General features: G+C 53.4%; 1 protein-coding gene across 8 annotated transcripts in view; it reads right to left on the minus strand.

The window, feature by feature from the left end:
• Positions 1 to 6,877: 6,877 nt before the first annotated feature.
• Positions 6,878 to 15,744, minus strand: part of SMARCA4 (SWI/SNF related BAF chromatin remodeling complex subunit ATPase 4) — a 71,486-nt gene continuing 62,619 nt past the window's right edge. For 2 of the 8 annotated variants that reach the window (XM_075061260.1, XM_075061256.1), the window contains 8 exons: positions 15,446 to 15,523; positions 14,042 to 14,260; positions 12,502 to 12,755; positions 10,923 to 11,031; positions 9,028 to 9,129; positions 8,510 to 8,642; positions 7,669 to 7,808; positions 6,878 to 7,371 (listed from right to left, as the gene is read on the minus strand). In XM_075061260.1, coding sequence (XP_074917361.1) covers positions 7,339 to 7,371; positions 7,669 to 7,808; positions 8,510 to 8,642; positions 9,028 to 9,129; positions 10,923 to 11,031; positions 12,502 to 12,755; positions 14,042 to 14,260; positions 15,446 to 15,523 — 1,068 coding nt within the window. In that variant the 3' untranslated portion in view covers positions 6,878 to 7,338. Of the gene's footprint in view, positions 7,372 to 7,668; positions 7,809 to 8,509; positions 8,643 to 9,027; positions 9,130 to 10,922; positions 11,032 to 12,501; positions 12,756 to 14,032; positions 14,261 to 15,445; positions 15,524 to 15,744 lie in introns of all 8 variants that reach the window. The other 6 variants (XM_075061259.1, XM_075061255.1, XM_075061258.1 and 3 more) reach the window with 4 other exon arrangements.

The raw sequence follows: 15,744 nt of genomic DNA on the forward strand, positions 1-15,744 counted from the left end.
CCAGGTCCAGGAGACCTTGACAGCTCCGGCTGCACCATGCGTCACAGCTGAGAGCCTGGCCCTGAATTTCACTGCCTCTCTCTTCAAGGCCAGGGGTGTCAAATTGTCTGCCTGTAACACACGTTATGTACGTGGGTATCTCCGTAAAAGCGCGTCAGGGACATCCAGCTAGCTCCAGGTGGTCTGGCCACACGTGCGTACCCCATGCGGGTGAGTCCCCCTCTCTCAGTCCACAGAGCCTACAGATTGTTACAGGCCCCAGCAGCTGCAAATCCCAGGTTCAATTCCTGATGCATGAGCCAGAAGGGCAGCCCCCGGGAACAAGGCAAAAGGAGTTATGTAGAAAACCTGGGCTTTACTGGTGCAGACAGAATAGAATAAAGTGGGGTCTTTAGAGGCCAGGGGGATCTGCATTAAACATTTAGCAAAGGAAATTGTCTCTTGCCTCTTTTTGGACCCAGAGTTTCTCGCTGCTTCCCTTTGCGTGACAAGCCCCAGATGGGTGTAACAGTCCCCTGCCTTGGGCCGTGACATCCCCCAAATCCTTCCACACTGCCACGGCAATCATTCACTCTAACAGCAGCACTGCCAGGCTCACAAAACTCACAAATCCGGCCTCAAAAAACCTCAGGCGAATGGCTAGAAAAATCCTGAGATCTTCCCAAAACATTATTTGGTTTCTTCCCATTTGCCGGGTGGGTTCTGAGCCATGAGGGGGTCACGTTCGCAAGTTTTTCTCTGAAACCATGGAGAGCAGGATATTTTTTAAACGAAAGCTGCAAATCTCAGGCAAAAAAAAATCACCTGACTCCAGGAGCTGGGGCTTTTCAGGAAAACACCAAATATCACAAGACTAACAATGAAAATATGGAAGCTGGCATCCCAGAAAAATAGCAGCGTAACCGTGCACTGATTGCTCAACTCCTGGAGAAGCAGAGGCAAGGAGCAGGAATCTTCATCTGTTCCCTGCTCTTTATTCCTCGTTCCTTCTGTTAGAAGATTCGTGGCCATAACTGCTTCCAAAGTGCTCTCTGAAATGGCTGAGGCGGGACAGGGCCAGATTATGGTACAGGCACCGTAGCGTTGTGCCCAAGGCCCCAACAATTTGAGTGAGGAACAGCTTTGATTTTTTAAAATGAAAGTTGGGCTTTGTCTACATACCTGCACTTGGAGGGAACAAATCCAAATTCACTGCTGGTGTGAATGTTAAGAGTTAAATCACATCAACTCCAGTGTGGAGACTCATTCAGGACTTGTCTACATGGACAGTGAGTTCGTGGCAAGCAGGCTGTGCCCCTACCCCAATCTAGTCTGCTCGCAGTCAGCGTCTGCCTGGACGCTGTGTCCGTGTGCTAACAGCTCCCAAGGGCGCTTTGAGGTACTCCCATTTCAAAGTGGCTCAGTTCAAAGCCCATCACAGAATCCTTTACACAGCAGCCAGGGCCAGCTGCTAAGCTGTAGCCAGGCAACCAGTTGAGCGGTGCGTGAGCCAAGCGCTGCAGGGCCGGCGGAGGAAACGCTTGCCAACACCTCAAAGCGGCATTGGGCAGGACCATCTGGCCACTGGGGCAGCCTGGTGGACTTTACCTCGCGGAATCCAGGGCCGGCATGGTGTTTAATGAGAGCCAGCCGCGTGTTTGCCATTCTGTTTGTAAATACGAGCTGTACTCTGGCCGCAAATAGATGTCCCGGGCAGGCGGATCTGGGGGCACCGTGAGGCGCTCCGCCTAGCCAATCGCATGCCTGGGAGAAATGCAAGACAACACAGTCCACTCTGGCAGGGCTCGTCTACACTGGGAAATCGACCAGCAGCACAACAGACCTCTTGGCCCAGGACGCGGCAAGTGAGGGACGCTGACAAACCCACTGCCACCGACTCCTTTGAGCTCTGGTCAGTTAGCCCAGTTACCAAGAGATGCCACTGGCCACAATGACCTAAATGCTGCCAGGCGTCCTGGGGAACGGCTGCCGGCTCCACATGCTCTGAGGCGGGAAGTTTACGCTGCCCCCCTCTAGCCCAGGACTTGCGAGGGGCCCTGGGAAGCGAATCCTCCCCTGCGTGGATATGGGGGTCACGCCGCTCCTGGCCCATCGGCCCAGAGGGTGACAGTCTCACCCCCAGAGTTTACGATGAGACAGGACCGTTGTGATCATCTCAAGGCAGAGAACCTCGCTCAGCTGAGCCCAGGGACCCCCGGAAACTGCTGGGTCAGTAACAGAGCTAGCGGAGCTGCCCGTGTTCACAACCCCAGCAGCGAAGCGAGGCCCCTGCCTGTGTGCTGGCTCGGCCCAGCTGGCTGCACTTGAGGAATCTGGCAGCTGCTAACATGCAGCCAGGTCTGTCTGGCGAGGAGTCAGATTTACCTTAAAAAGAAATCAGGCCACTCTGTGACTCCTCCCTGCTTCTTCGCTGGTTGGCTGCAGAGCCGCAGGGGAAAAGGGAGGGAGGAGACGGGCTGACGGACTCCTCCCCAGAGCCAGCCGCTGGCAATGGGAAAGGGGCAACCTGGAGGCAGCAATCCCTAGTGGGTGAAAGGCATCCCAGAGGGCAGGGGCTGGGAGGGGCTTTCTGGAATGTGGCTCTAGGAAGGGGCAGCTTGCTTCTTGGGGAACTGGCCTCCGTCCGGGCTAGGTGCAGCCTCCTCTTCCTCTGCGGCCCTGCCCTGCATTTCTAGGAGTGCGCCGATGGCACGTCTGTCCGTGGGGTGGATTTGCCCCAGCTCTGGAGGGCTGTGTACATACCACAGTGGCCTTAAGCCACCTTTGGGTGAGGCCCCAACCCTGGGGCAGCCCACGGATGCTTGGAATGGTCCCAGCTGGTGGTAGCCCCCAGGGGACCCCCTAGCCACAGTGATATTGGAGGTGGCGGGGGCAAGCTAAGGCAGTTGGAGGCCAACATTGCATTGCAACGCTGCCCTAATGCAGCCGGTGCAGAATTGCAGAACTAGGGCAGCGTCTTCAAAACACGGCAGGCTCAGCGTTCAGTGCCGTTAATTCCAGCCTGAGCCTCCATGGAAAGCAAGGGATGTAGCCCCCTTGGAGAACACAGAGTGCTGCAGCTGGCTACGGGGAATTCTGCAAAAGGCCTCGGGGCAGGAGGGTGGAGCTAGGCAGCTGGGTCCGGTAGGGGTCAGTTTATCAGAGTGGGTGCATGTGCGGAGCAGCACCAGTTTAAAACCTGTGCTACTGGCTGTGTGGATGCTCGGATTTCCGTTCAAACCAGGCTTACTCTGGTTCAGCCTAAGCAGCTGAAGTGAAGTCACCCTTAAACCAAAACCAGTTTCACAGGAGGGTTTAAACCAGGGTGCATGGGTGCAGACAGGCCCTGCAGCACAGCAGAGGGTAGGAGCAACAAAGGACACAGCGGCCCTGCAGCAGTTCTACACCGTACTGCAGCCACACCAACCACCCAGCGGCATCCCCACGAGCCGGGCTGGCCCAGCCCAGCTCCACCCGCCAACGGGATTCATTTGCCCTCTGCCACGCTGGCAGCCAGCTCAGAGACGAAGCCATGGACAGCTATCCTGGCAATGAGGGCAACTTAATCTTCCTTCAGGTTTGGGTAAAGAACCAGCAGAACTTGCTGGGAACAGCCGGGCGGCACTGGAAAGACGGGCTGGGCTCAGCTCATGCTGGGTCCTTTTGCCTCTTTCCATGATATACCAGCCCGAGCTCTGCTGAGCTGGGAGGTGCCAGGCTGGACATAAACAGGTTCTCTCCAGCTCCTGCCCTCCTCTCCCCAGCCCCCAAAACAGCTGGCTGGGGCTATGCAAAAATCTCCTACAAAAGAACTAAACGTCAAATAAGCGAGAGCCCTTGTACAAAGCCCAAGGGCAGATTTTAGGAGCACAGAGGAGGCGGCCCCCGGTGCTAAATCAAGGCTACCAAGGTGGTTCCCCGGGGAGAGAGACCCCCAGGCCCTCGACACTGGCTTCCTCAGGGCTGCTGGCAAACAGAGGTCAGGCAGTGTGGTGGAAACCTGTGTTGCTAAGGCACAGGACCGACGCAGCCGCGAGGTGTGGACGATGCTGTTACAAACCACACTGCTGCCTTAGTGACAAAGGTCCACACTGTATCACTGAGCTCTCCAGGGTCTGAACAGCGCACGTGGCAACACTGGAAAAGTCACTATTAGCTCACACCTGCTGCCCAGAAACCCCCCTGGCTGCTGTCCTTCCACAGAGGATTTATTCTCCAACAGGGGCATTCCCAGTCAAAAGCCCATGGCAACTCCCGCAGAGCAGGCCTGGGAAGAACGGCAGCTGTGGTTAACTCAACCCCAGTGAGCATCACGGTTTAAGCATCTAGCTAGAACCCATCACCATGATATCAGGCGCCTCCCAATCCTTACTGCGTTTATTCTCCCAGCCACTCAGGAGACAGGGCAGGGCTATTAAACCCATTGTACAGGTGGGAAACAAGCACAACAACAAAATCACTTGCCCAAGGTCGCGCAGAGAGTTAGTGGCAGAGCAGAACCTGGAAGATGACAAATCAGGGAGACTGAAGCAAAAGGGCTAATGTGATCCTGAGATGCACGAAGGGAGGAATTCTGAGTAGGAGCAGAGGTTATTCTACCGCTGGAAGTCACTGCTGGTACCCTGTGTCCAGTTCAGGAGGGATGAAGGGGTCGGAAAAGAGCCATGAGAATGACTGAAGGGTTAGGCACCATGGTTAGTCCCTTTGGAGAACGGGATTAGGTTCCTAAGTGACTGGGGTGCTTTGGAAAATGTCCCCCCTTATCTCTTCTTCTTTTCTGAAAAGCATCTTCCCACAGCACTGGACAAACCAAGGGAGCAGCCCCCAAAGCTGGAGTTTCACAGCCTGCAGGTAGCCATTCAACTGCGCTACCGTGGGACAAAGCACCTTCTGCTTGGGCTGCCTTCCCTTTGGGGAAGGGAAACAGCCCGAGAACAGCGGTGTGGGAAAGGCAGGCCCAGGAACCCCTCCCCCATCTCCTACGGAATGACACAGGCCTGCCTCTCTACCGGGACCTATTCTGTCAAACAGGAAGGAAGGCAGAACACAGTGCCTAGCACAGAGCAAATGAGTCACTGCTAGTGCAAGGGCAGTGGGTGCAAGGAAGGGGGTGAGCTGGATTCCGGCTCTGACGTAGATGGGCAGATGGCATCACCAAAAATCAGGCGAGGGAAGTTTGCATCCACGTGGCCAGTGTTATCGCGAGCGCCGCAGAATGCAAGATGCAGCTGTCATCCTTCCCCAGACCGTCCCTGCTTTCCAACAGCTGGGCAGGAGAGAGGACGAGGGTGGCTAGAGCCTGTGATGTTTGGGGATGAAGACAGACTTTAGTCTAGTCATCAGATTCTTCAGCCAGGCTCATCGATCACAGGAGACCACAGGGCTGCCCCAGATGCTGCCCTCCAGTGGCAACAACTCCAGGGAAAGATCTTTTGAGTCAAGCCACCGAGAACAACAGATCCCAGGAAGGAGCAACTTAAGCCCAGCTTGGGTTCCACAGTCAAACTGGCCCCGCCTCCAGCCAGCTTCCAACTTCCTAATGTGGCGGTGCAGATTAAATACAGCTCGGCTGCTCCCGAGCGCAGCCTGGTTCTAGGAGGGGAGGCACTGCCAGGGCCCCAGCTGGCTACAGCTCCTATGGGAAACCCCTCGCTTCTTCGAGAGCTCTTGTCCGTGTGGATCCGCTCCCATGCACGCTACATGTGGGCGTAAGTGGGGTCCACACGGCCAAGAGGCCTTGAAGAACCAGCTCCCACCAGGCAAGGAACCGTCCTTCCCACTCATCTTCCCAGGCTGCCCTCAACGTTCATTGGCAAAATATTGAAGGTTGTTAGGTGAAAAAGGCTGAGGTGCCAGCGAGCACAGAGGAAAGACCCGCATGGAACCTGGGGGAGGACAGAGAACCTCTGGGACTTCACAGACATAAGTAAATAATTCCCTGGTATCCAAAAGAGGTGGATTATTTACCTGTCTCTCTCAGCCCAGCCCATAAATCGTTAAAAGAAACCCTTGTGAACAATTAGGTTCAAAATACATTAAACAAAAAGCTTCCCCCTGCAGGCTGAAGCACAGGCATTGCAGGGGGGTGCAGTCCCTGGGGAGACCCTCTGCTGTATTTGACTGCACAGCCCCACCTAGTCGATCTTGCTGGGAAGACAGGAACTTGGCCTCTTTGCAGGTCACTGCAGCAGCGTTCCCCCTGCTGGCTCTGGGCATGTCCTCCAGCTGGAAACGAGTCTGTCAATTCTTAAACTGTCTCCACAGTCTGCACGTTCATTAATACACTAATTCAACTGCCAGCCCTCGGGGGTGCAAAGACTCCCTTCCACTGCTGACAAATCCAGTGGAGTCTGCCAGCAAGGCTAACTCAGGAGCGTGAGCTGGCCTCTTTCATCCCAAAGAGAGGTCAGCACTGACGGCGGATGACAAATTCCAATATCCACTGTCCTGCTGACTGGTTTATCCAGGTGTCACTTGTGGATATTGGGGTGGGTGCAACAGGACAGCTAGATGCAGCAGAGGCAGCGCTGCTTAATTCTAGGCCTGATACGACTCACAGGCCAAAAGGTCTTGACTGTACCGACCCTTACAAAGCAGGTAAGGGTAACCTATGGGCGGGTAACAACCCAGTCGGTTGTGGGGGGTTGCTATGCTGGGTGATCTAACGTGTGCGGTTACTATAGCGAGTAGAGAGGCAGAAGCTCTTGATGCAGCCCTGCTGCTACAACTGCCGAGCCAAGAACCAGCGGCGGGTCAGCCTCAGAGCATTTCTTGGGGGGTGGGGAAGGGAGGGAACCTGCTGAAGGCCAGATCAGGGGGCAGTAGGAAGGGGGTTGTGGGGCCTAATTAACCGAACACACGTTCAGACAGCCAGAAGAACGACCCAGCCAAAAAAAAGTAACGTTCTGTTTAATTTATTACTGTTTGAAATCCAGTGACATTGACACACACAGTCACTGCCGGCACCCTTGTCAACTGGGCAGCTGGCGGTTTGACTGCTTTAATAAAATACAGTACTAGGAGTGGACTGCTACACACATGCATCCACAGTTTAAAACTACAGTGATTCAATACTGCAACTGAAACAGTACTGCCATAAAAAGAAAAAAGAGAGATCAAATGTTCCCCGATTCATAATTCTCTTGGACAGTTAATGCTGTAACAAACGCTACCAATGTCAGGACAAGGCAAGACACAAACAGTCCTCCATCCTCGCTGCAGTATAAATATGGAAGAGTTTTATACAGCTGACTGAAGTCTGATCCTACATTTGTTGCGACCCGTTCGAGCTAAAGGGATACAGCGCGTCCGCTTTGGAAAGACCGGCTCTGGGGGGCTGGACCATGGAATGAATGTTGCTTAATCATCTTCGGTGCCACTTCCTGAGCGATCCTGGGAGATGAGCGGAAATGGACAGGGGGAGAGATTAGAGTGGAAACATTCCCATGGGAGGGCTGAGTGCTTAGAGACGTTTATCCCATCAGCTTCCCTGAGTCCTCCCTTTAAAGGGGCTTGTTCCCCTCCTGCTACAGCCCCGCGTCAGGTACGCTGCAAACACCAAGCTAAACACATCACTGCACAGAAGGCTAAGTGCCCGCTGTGGCTCCGTTACAGACTAGCTACAGGTGAGCACCACAGAAGGTTACACGGGCAGCAACTGGGGGTGGAGAACTGAGCTCTTGCACTTACCTCCTCCTGCTCCTCTTCACTATCGTCATCACTAACCACTGGCTTGGCCCGGGAGCCGCGGCTGGTGCGCCTGCGACCCTTCAGCCGGTCCTGTGCTTTCTCCTTTCTGCCTAGCTTGATCTTCACCTTGACGGAGCGAGCTGCAGGGAAGTACAAGGAGACGCAGAGAGTCTGAACGCTTGTACAGCTTAAGGCTCAGCACTGCCACACAGCAACAAAGCTTCCGCTGCAAATTAGACCCGTCCTATTATAACACAGACATAGTAAGTACGTGGCACTTCTAGAACGCCTTCCATCTCAGGGCGAGAGCAGCGCCTTCTGCTTACCTTCCAACAGCTGCCACCTAAAACAAACACACACTGTACCTCCAGAGCATCTGCTCTTGCATCAAACTTCCCCCCCCTTGCTGCATCCCTGGTATGTTTCATGTTGTCCTTTAACTCAGCTGCCGCTGGAGATCTCCTGACCTACCTGGCTGAGCAGCTATGGCCTAGAAAGCAAATGGGAGGAGTTATGTTCCCCATGCAGAGAACCAACATGCATTTCCCTCCCTTTCCTCCAAGACAGCCCTGGCGCCTGCAGTCCTCTCCCTGCCCCAGAACAGAGAGAACACAGGCAGGGCAGTGTGAGCTTCCCCCAGCCACAGTGCCCCTGCCAACGTGCCTCAGTCCTGTCCTGGAGAAGAGAGGAGAGGGCAGGGGCCACGGCCTTAGTTAGCTTTCGAGCTGGTCCCCACCCTTTCACAGAGACCGTCTCCAGTGAGCACACGAGAGCTGAATATGGCAGGCACCTGCATGCACACACTCCTGCTTAGCGGAGGCAGCAGCAGAAGAGTACTCACACTCTGATTCAGATCCTTCCTCTTCTCCTTCCTCCTCCTCCTCACTCTCCTCACCTTCACTGTCTTCCTCTTTCTCAATTTTCTGCCTCACGCTGGTGAAGACGGATTGCAGCACTATCGAGTCTTCGTAGATCTAGAGGAAGAAGCCACAGCAGCCTGGATGAGTCAGGGCAGGTTACCTTCTGGAGAGAGCTGTGGCTCCCCACAGTCATTCCCTGCTCGAGGCACCAGAGTCTTGGCGCTCTGTCACACGACACGACGCCTGCTTAATCTAACTGATGCCCGCTCACACCAAAGTCTGGGTATTAAGCGTTTGCCATGCTTAGGAATAATCCAGCTTTAACCAGATCAGCTTTTATTAGGAAGAAAGGGCTGGCCATCTTGGAATCTAATTGGCTGGCCAGATTTAATGGGATTCTCTAAAAAAGAGGTGTTTAGTCCCAATCACTCCATGGGTCGAGAGAGGGAGGGTCACTGCCCCCGCCTGAGCCCTGGCAGCGGGGAAGGAGGTACCTTACCAGAGAGCCTTCCAGATTAAAGGTTTGTGCATTCTGACACAGCAGCATGACGTCCTTCTCCAGATCATTCAGGCTGCGGTACTTGTGGTTGCGGATGCGTTCCTGAGAAAGAGGCAAAGGTCAGTCACCTCGCACATGGCCAGCGATTCGACGCCTGGTGCTGCTCCCCTCCTTAACTGCTCCCTTGCTGGCTACCCAATGCTGCCTTCTACGTCACCTGGAACAGCCTCACAATTAGCACCTGCCAACCGCACGGCTCCAGCATGACCACACACCCCAGTAGGCTGCCTGCCCCTTGGGGCTTTTTTCCCCAGACCCCCCCAATGCACCTGCACAGCCTGTGCCATGTAAATACGTGCAGCTTCTGGCAGGGTGTTAGGAACCCTCAATCGACAGTGCTGTTCCCAGCCCAGCTGCAGCCCCTTTCAGCCAGCTGCAGTGGCTGGAGAATTGGGATCATGAAGGAAATCTCCCCCCACACACTGGTATTCAGCACACAGAATTGCACCACCAAGAGGTCCGCACCCTACACGTGCCACAAGTCACCGATGCAACCAGGTGGGGCCCCGTGGGACAGGCTTTGTGAGAACAGGTGTGGCCAGCAGAGAGAAGGTGCTTGGCCAGTGTGGATCTGCAGGGGTGGAGGTATGAGCAGGGGAAGGAGACGCAGGGAGCAGCTGGGACAAGCTTGGGTGGAGCCCAGAGACAGGAGGGAGGAGGAGGAAAGATCAGAGGTGGGTGGGAGCAGCATTGGGTACACAGTTTTGGAGGTAGGAACAAGGGCAGAGTGCCAAGAATCATGGGACTGGAAGGGACCTCGAGAGGAATCTAGTCCAGTCTCCTGCACTCGTGGCAGGACTAAGTATTATCTAGACCATCCCTGACAGGTGTTTGTCTAACCTGCTTTTAGGAGGAGGGTGTTTGCACTTTCTCCTTGGGCTGTTTTTTTTAAATTGCCTAGAATCCTGCTCCCAGACTCAGGCCCCAGTTCTGTGCATGCCTGTTGGCCTCCATTTTCATTTATTCCTCTGCACCGGTCAATGCTGGGGGAGAGCGAAGCACCTCGCTTAACACGCGACTGGCCGGGGCTCAGGCATAACAGTGATGAGGCCACGATATGAACTGACAGAGAACAGAAGGCCGAACGCTTCCATTAGCTCCCCTGCCCACCAAGGGTTAACTGATGCTAGCCCCCCAGGACTCCAGTTCGGTGCATATAAGCCGCGAGCTGCAAAATGGGCCAGCAGTTTTCCTGGGGGGACAAGTTTGGCTGGAGGGAGGAGGCTCTCCAGTGAGAGGGGATTGCTGGGCAGCATGAGGAGTGGCTGGAAGCCCAGCTCCTGGAACACTCCAGTAAGTGCAGGGACAGAGTTAGCGGGTCCCAGCAGGCCAGCCCATTGAGTCACTTCTCTCGAGGGGGCTGGCCCAAAGCACTTGGCAGCACGGCTGTCCAGCTATAAGACCTGACTAGAGCTAAAAGCAGGAGGGGGCTCGAGGCAGAGCTTCACGACACAGCGGGGTGCGGCTGTATAGCTCTCCAAACGTTTTAAATGGTGGAGAATGACAGCACTTGGTAAGGGTGATTTTGCTGATCCCAGCTTAAGGGTTGGCCCAGGAACGAGCAAAGATGGAGAAGTTTGAGTGCAGACAGGGAACAGCTGGGTGTGCAGGGAGTGACCAGGGTAGAGATGCAGGGAGGGAGTTGGGCTGGGCCTGGAGGGGAGAACGGCAGTGGCAGGACAGCAATGGTAGTGCCACAGGACAGGAGGAGCGCTGGGCTGGACTGTTTCGGATGCACTGAGCTGCATTAAACCACGGTGAAGACGCAAATCAAGGATGTGAAGTAAGAGTGCTGCATGGTGCCACAAGCACCCACTGAGGGCGGGCAGGGTTACCTTTATTTTTTTGAAATCCACTGGCTTGCGGATGAGCTCGTAGTACTCTGGGAGCTCTTTGCGAGAAGGCAACTGGATGAAGACTTCGCTAAGCTGGCGTCCACTACTACTACAAAACAAGGAAGAAATACAGGATCAAAGACAGAGCCAATCCCCTACCCCTCTCGCCTGAGCAGCAGCTCCCAGCCTGCCATGCAGAACTGCCACGCAATACACTTCCACCATGCAGGAGCAGGAGAACATGCTTCCTTTAGCATGGAGGCCTGCTCAGTGCCGAAGGACGGACAATTGAATAGGCCAGCCAAGAAGCTGGCAGGGTTACTGTGTTGCCTAATGGTCACTACAGCAGGAGCCTGTCAGTACTTTCATTACAACTCTCTGAAAACTGGCCCATGTTACCTGACCTCTTTCTAAGCATCAAAAAAATTGAGTGGTTCATTAAAGTACGGTGAGGAAAAGCAGCAATCTGTTTGGAATCAGGCAGGGAAAAACCTGGATGTTTCTTAAAAGGCTCCTAAGACATGGGACGGGGAAGGCAGACTGCACCAGAGCTTCTAAGCAAAGCAGGCATCAACTCCACTATGCTTCTTCCAGGATGTGCTCTAATGCGCTGGCCAGTCATGATGGTTCAAAATTCACTTAGCATGTTGAGCTGAGACATTGAATACTTCCCTCGATCCAGGGAACTTTTCCAGGCTCTGAGTCAATCAATCAATCAGAAGTAGAGGACAGAAAAACTATTTGTTCACTGGCCAAATAAAAGAGCCTAGAAAATCCCAAAGGAAATAGTTTCATCTTTTCAAACTGATTCACACAGACCACGAGTGTAACTTCTGCTCTGTACTGCTGATGCCTGAATCGTAACCCTCCATTAGAAAACAGCAATACTGGCAACTCCCTACTGCGCCAGCTAGAAGAGCATCGCAGGGCCACAAGTGCTCTCCAGCTGTGCCCCAACCGTCACGTGATCAGCAGCGCACACCACACAACAGCAGGGCTGTCGCTGTGCTTGACCGGATGCTTCCAACAGCATGCCGCATCGCAGACATTTCAAGCCTAGAGGGAAGAGCCTAAGAAGGACCTAGCAGATCATCTGATCACTGGAGAGAAATGGGAGAGGAGCTGGATTTGTCAGTTGCTGCAGTTTGCCTGCAAGGCAGGGCACAAACTGGGTGGAATGAGGCAATTACAGCCTGACTCCCAAAGTTTACACAACATGCATCCTGGTCCACCCTCCTTTCATTGCCTTAACTGCAGAACGCAATCTCTGCTGCTTTTACACAGCAGCCCAGAGAAAACCCTCTGGCCGATGAATTAGAATCTGCCAGTACTCTGTGAACTTGTCTTCAGAGCGCTTTGCAAACATCAGCCACTCCTTAGGAGGCAAGGAGGAACGATTCCCGTTGTAGAGATAGGGAATAAGACAGAAGTGCCGTGGGTTTACACCATGCCTGCCCAGGCAGGGACTAGGATTTGGGTGTTCCTCCCCCCACGTTTGTGTGCACTGGTGGTTAAAAGACAGAAAAGCAGCCCCTATGCAGGAGTACTGAGGAGAGTGCCCATCCCTTGCTTCTCTTACCTGTCCTTGTATTTAATCACGGCATCCACTATCTTCTTCATTTTTTTGGTGAGGTTGGGGGGGTTTGGGGAGAGCTTTTCGGCGGGAGGCCTGCCGCGCTTTTTCTGCTTTTTGCTATCATCGTCTTTGTCCCGGCTGCGGGTGCTGGTAGTCGGGGTGGCAGAACCGACGTCAACATCTCGCTTGCGTTTGCGGGAAGATTTCTTCTGACGAACCTCCTCCTCGATCTCCTCCAGCGTGCCCTCCTCTATAGCCTACGGAGGGGAGCAACAGAGCAGCCGCTAGCGCTGAGACTGCTGGGCAAAGGTGCGCAGAAAGGGCGAAGGAGCTGCCTGTGAAATGCTAAGCACCCCCATTTATACGAGGCTTTTAATTTGCTGCACTACTGACCAGAGCGGTCTGCCCAGTGGGGCTGGGGTTGGATAGGCTGCCCCTTGCCTGCGGACAGACCTCCTCCCAACCTGACACCTTAGTTCAGGCTGTTACAGAAAAGGAGTTCTCAGACTTGTTCATACGGTGATCCCCTTCTCCATATTGGGACCCCTTCCAATTTACCTATGTGGGAAAGGCCACTGGGTTGGCTACACATGCTAATGCTCTAGTATTTTTTGGAAGTGGCTGCTCCTTGGTAATGGGCTGAAGCATCTCTGCTCTGCTGAGTGCATCTGAACCACGCATGTGGTTTGCGGCTTTTCCTCCCAAGAACAGAAGGCCTCTACAGACCTGCCTTCCACTCATTCCACCCAGCTGATCAGACTGTCTCTAACTGCCCTACATTTAAATTCAAAGCTGGAAAATGCCCCAGATGTAGGGGAGATTTTTAGGTGAACACGGAGGTATTTTAAGATGAAGAATGTATTTGCTGGAAGGCTATTGGAGGAAAGCAGAGGGTGCCTCAAGGGTTAACCTCCACAGAAGGAAGAAGGGTATTTCTGTTCTCTACAGCTAAATCATCTCCTCTAGCTTCCTGCCCAAGAAAAGCTCTTAAGATCCCATTAATGTTAATTCTTGAGCTGCTGCAGCCTCCCTCTCCCTGCTGCTCAAACATCCCCTTCAGCAGAATCAACCTTGTGGCACTCAGCTGCCCATCAAGTGCATTCTGCCTGAGAGGCTCGATAGCTGTTAAAGTAGCAGTCAGCTATGGCATGGCTTCAATTGGTTAAACCCCTCTAGAGCCCTGTGATGGGGTGAGGTGAGTTTTTCAAATACCCAGTACCAGCATCAGATGGTGAAAGAGAAATTGACCCTAAGGCAACAAATGTTTGGTAATAAGCAAATGGGTCGATAGCATTTCATGAATCAATAGGACCGATTCATGCTGCTCAAAACCCTTAGGGGAGATTTGGGTAAGAGGCAATTTTCCTTGAGTTGGTAATGAAGCATGCCGGGGGATTCAGCCACACATCCAAAGCAGGCTGATTTTAAGCTATGCACCATCAGAGTCTCTGGTACTGGGTATTTTCTTTAGCACATAGACAAAAACACAGTAGAAGCATAGATTTGAGAAGGCCATTGGAGAACGATGCTGTACCATGTATACCTTGAGCCACTGCTTCTCGGTAAGCGAGTCACTGTAGTCCACCTCCTTACGGTGACGTGACCCTCGCCCAAACATCTTCTCCTCCTCCTCCTCACACGTGAGTCTCTCCACTTCAGCATCATCCTTAATAATCCAGGATGGCAGCTCGTCCTCTTCCATTAGACGTGGCTTTCGCTTTGGATTGCGTGCTTCCTCTCGCCTGCGGTCCAGGTCCATGCGCTAAAATAAGAGGTTTTGCTGGGGGGACCGCTGGCCCAGCAACAGAGGGGTCTGCGGCCATTGCCCGAATGCATCTATTGGGGGGTTAGTTGGCCCATTTAGGCGCTGGTTGGTCGAGGAAGGTCATCTCTACAGCAGACGTTGTGGGTCATGCAGCTGACCCCAGATGGACCAGGATGTGACTGATCTTGGCTTTGGAAATATCGAACTGGCCCAGGCATCCAGCAGGTACCAAGGAGCAAGGAATGCTGCAGTGCAGTGTGTGCAGCCTCCGGGAAGGGGTGCTCTCTGGTGACTCTCGGTCACGCAGTAGCCATGCCAGTTGGCTCCAGAGGAGTGCTGTTCTGCCATCTTTGAGTGCAAGGCCCCTGGGAAGCTTTGCAGGGGGAGGGATACAGCAGGGAATGCAGTGTTTGTGTGGAACCCAAGGGGTTTGTTTAACAATTAAATACCTACGGATTCATTACAACTCAACAAATACATCAGGTTAAGCGCTGCGTGAGCATATTAGCTGGCGTGAGACTAACCACTCTGAAGGACAATGTACTAGAAGAGATCAGTGAAACTGGAGACAGACGAGCTATTACTGGGGGTCATCTCCGCCAACTGTCTTCGCTAAAGCTGGGTTGTCCCTACAGTGCATTGTTAGTGTGTGGTTATCATCGACTTATCCAGGCTCACAAGATCCTAGAGCGTCTAACGTGGGGCAGACATGGGGAAGCCCCCTCCTCCACACGCATGTATCGGCATTAAGAGTACTGCTGAAGGAGTGCCATTTTCTAAAGGGGTCTTTTGTGCTCTCTGAGTCACATGGAACAGTCTATAGATCTCCTAGCCTGTCCTACTGCCTTTCATCCAAAGATCTCAATGCACTTCACCAACATACTTCAGTAGCACGTTATGGTAAGTATTTTTCCCCATTACATCTAGGGTAAGCCGAGGACAACAAAGGCAGGGGGAAGAACCTACTCAAACTTTTAGACCCTGCTCCCCATCCAGAGCCAGGAATAGACCCCAGGAGCCCTGACTCAGGCCCCACTGCTCTAACCACTAGACCCCTAGTCCTTACTCAAGTCAATGTTTGTTCAAACATAATGAGCTCAACTCTACCAGAAATGCCATTGCCTCTGTTACCCGGAAGAGAGAGAGGGCTCAGTTCTCTTCCATGGCCTCTGCCATGCTCACCATAAAAAGGTCAAATTCCTCTTCATGACGGGCAATCATCTGGTTGACCGTTTCATCGTCAGGAACTTCATCTTCTTCCTGCAAGATTTCAAACGCCTGGCTTAATGGCGAGAGAAGCCGCCGCGGCAGTTCGTATGCTGGGAACTGAACACCGAACATTGCTACCATCTGACGCCTGTTCGGCTGCCCGTGTGAAATGAGTTTTGGTGGTCTCAGTCCAGTGTCTAGTGGACAGGTATCCACATTGCAAGAGACCACCACCAGAGTTGGCATCTTTGTTGGCAGTCTCAGCAGTGAGG

This window comes from Chelonoidis abingdonii, chromosome 26 (assembly GCF_003597395.2).
Source record: "Chelonoidis abingdonii isolate Lonesome George chromosome 26, CheloAbing_2.0, whole genome shotgun sequence".
Lineage (NCBI taxonomy): Eukaryota > Metazoa > Chordata > Testudines > Testudinidae > Chelonoidis > Chelonoidis abingdonii.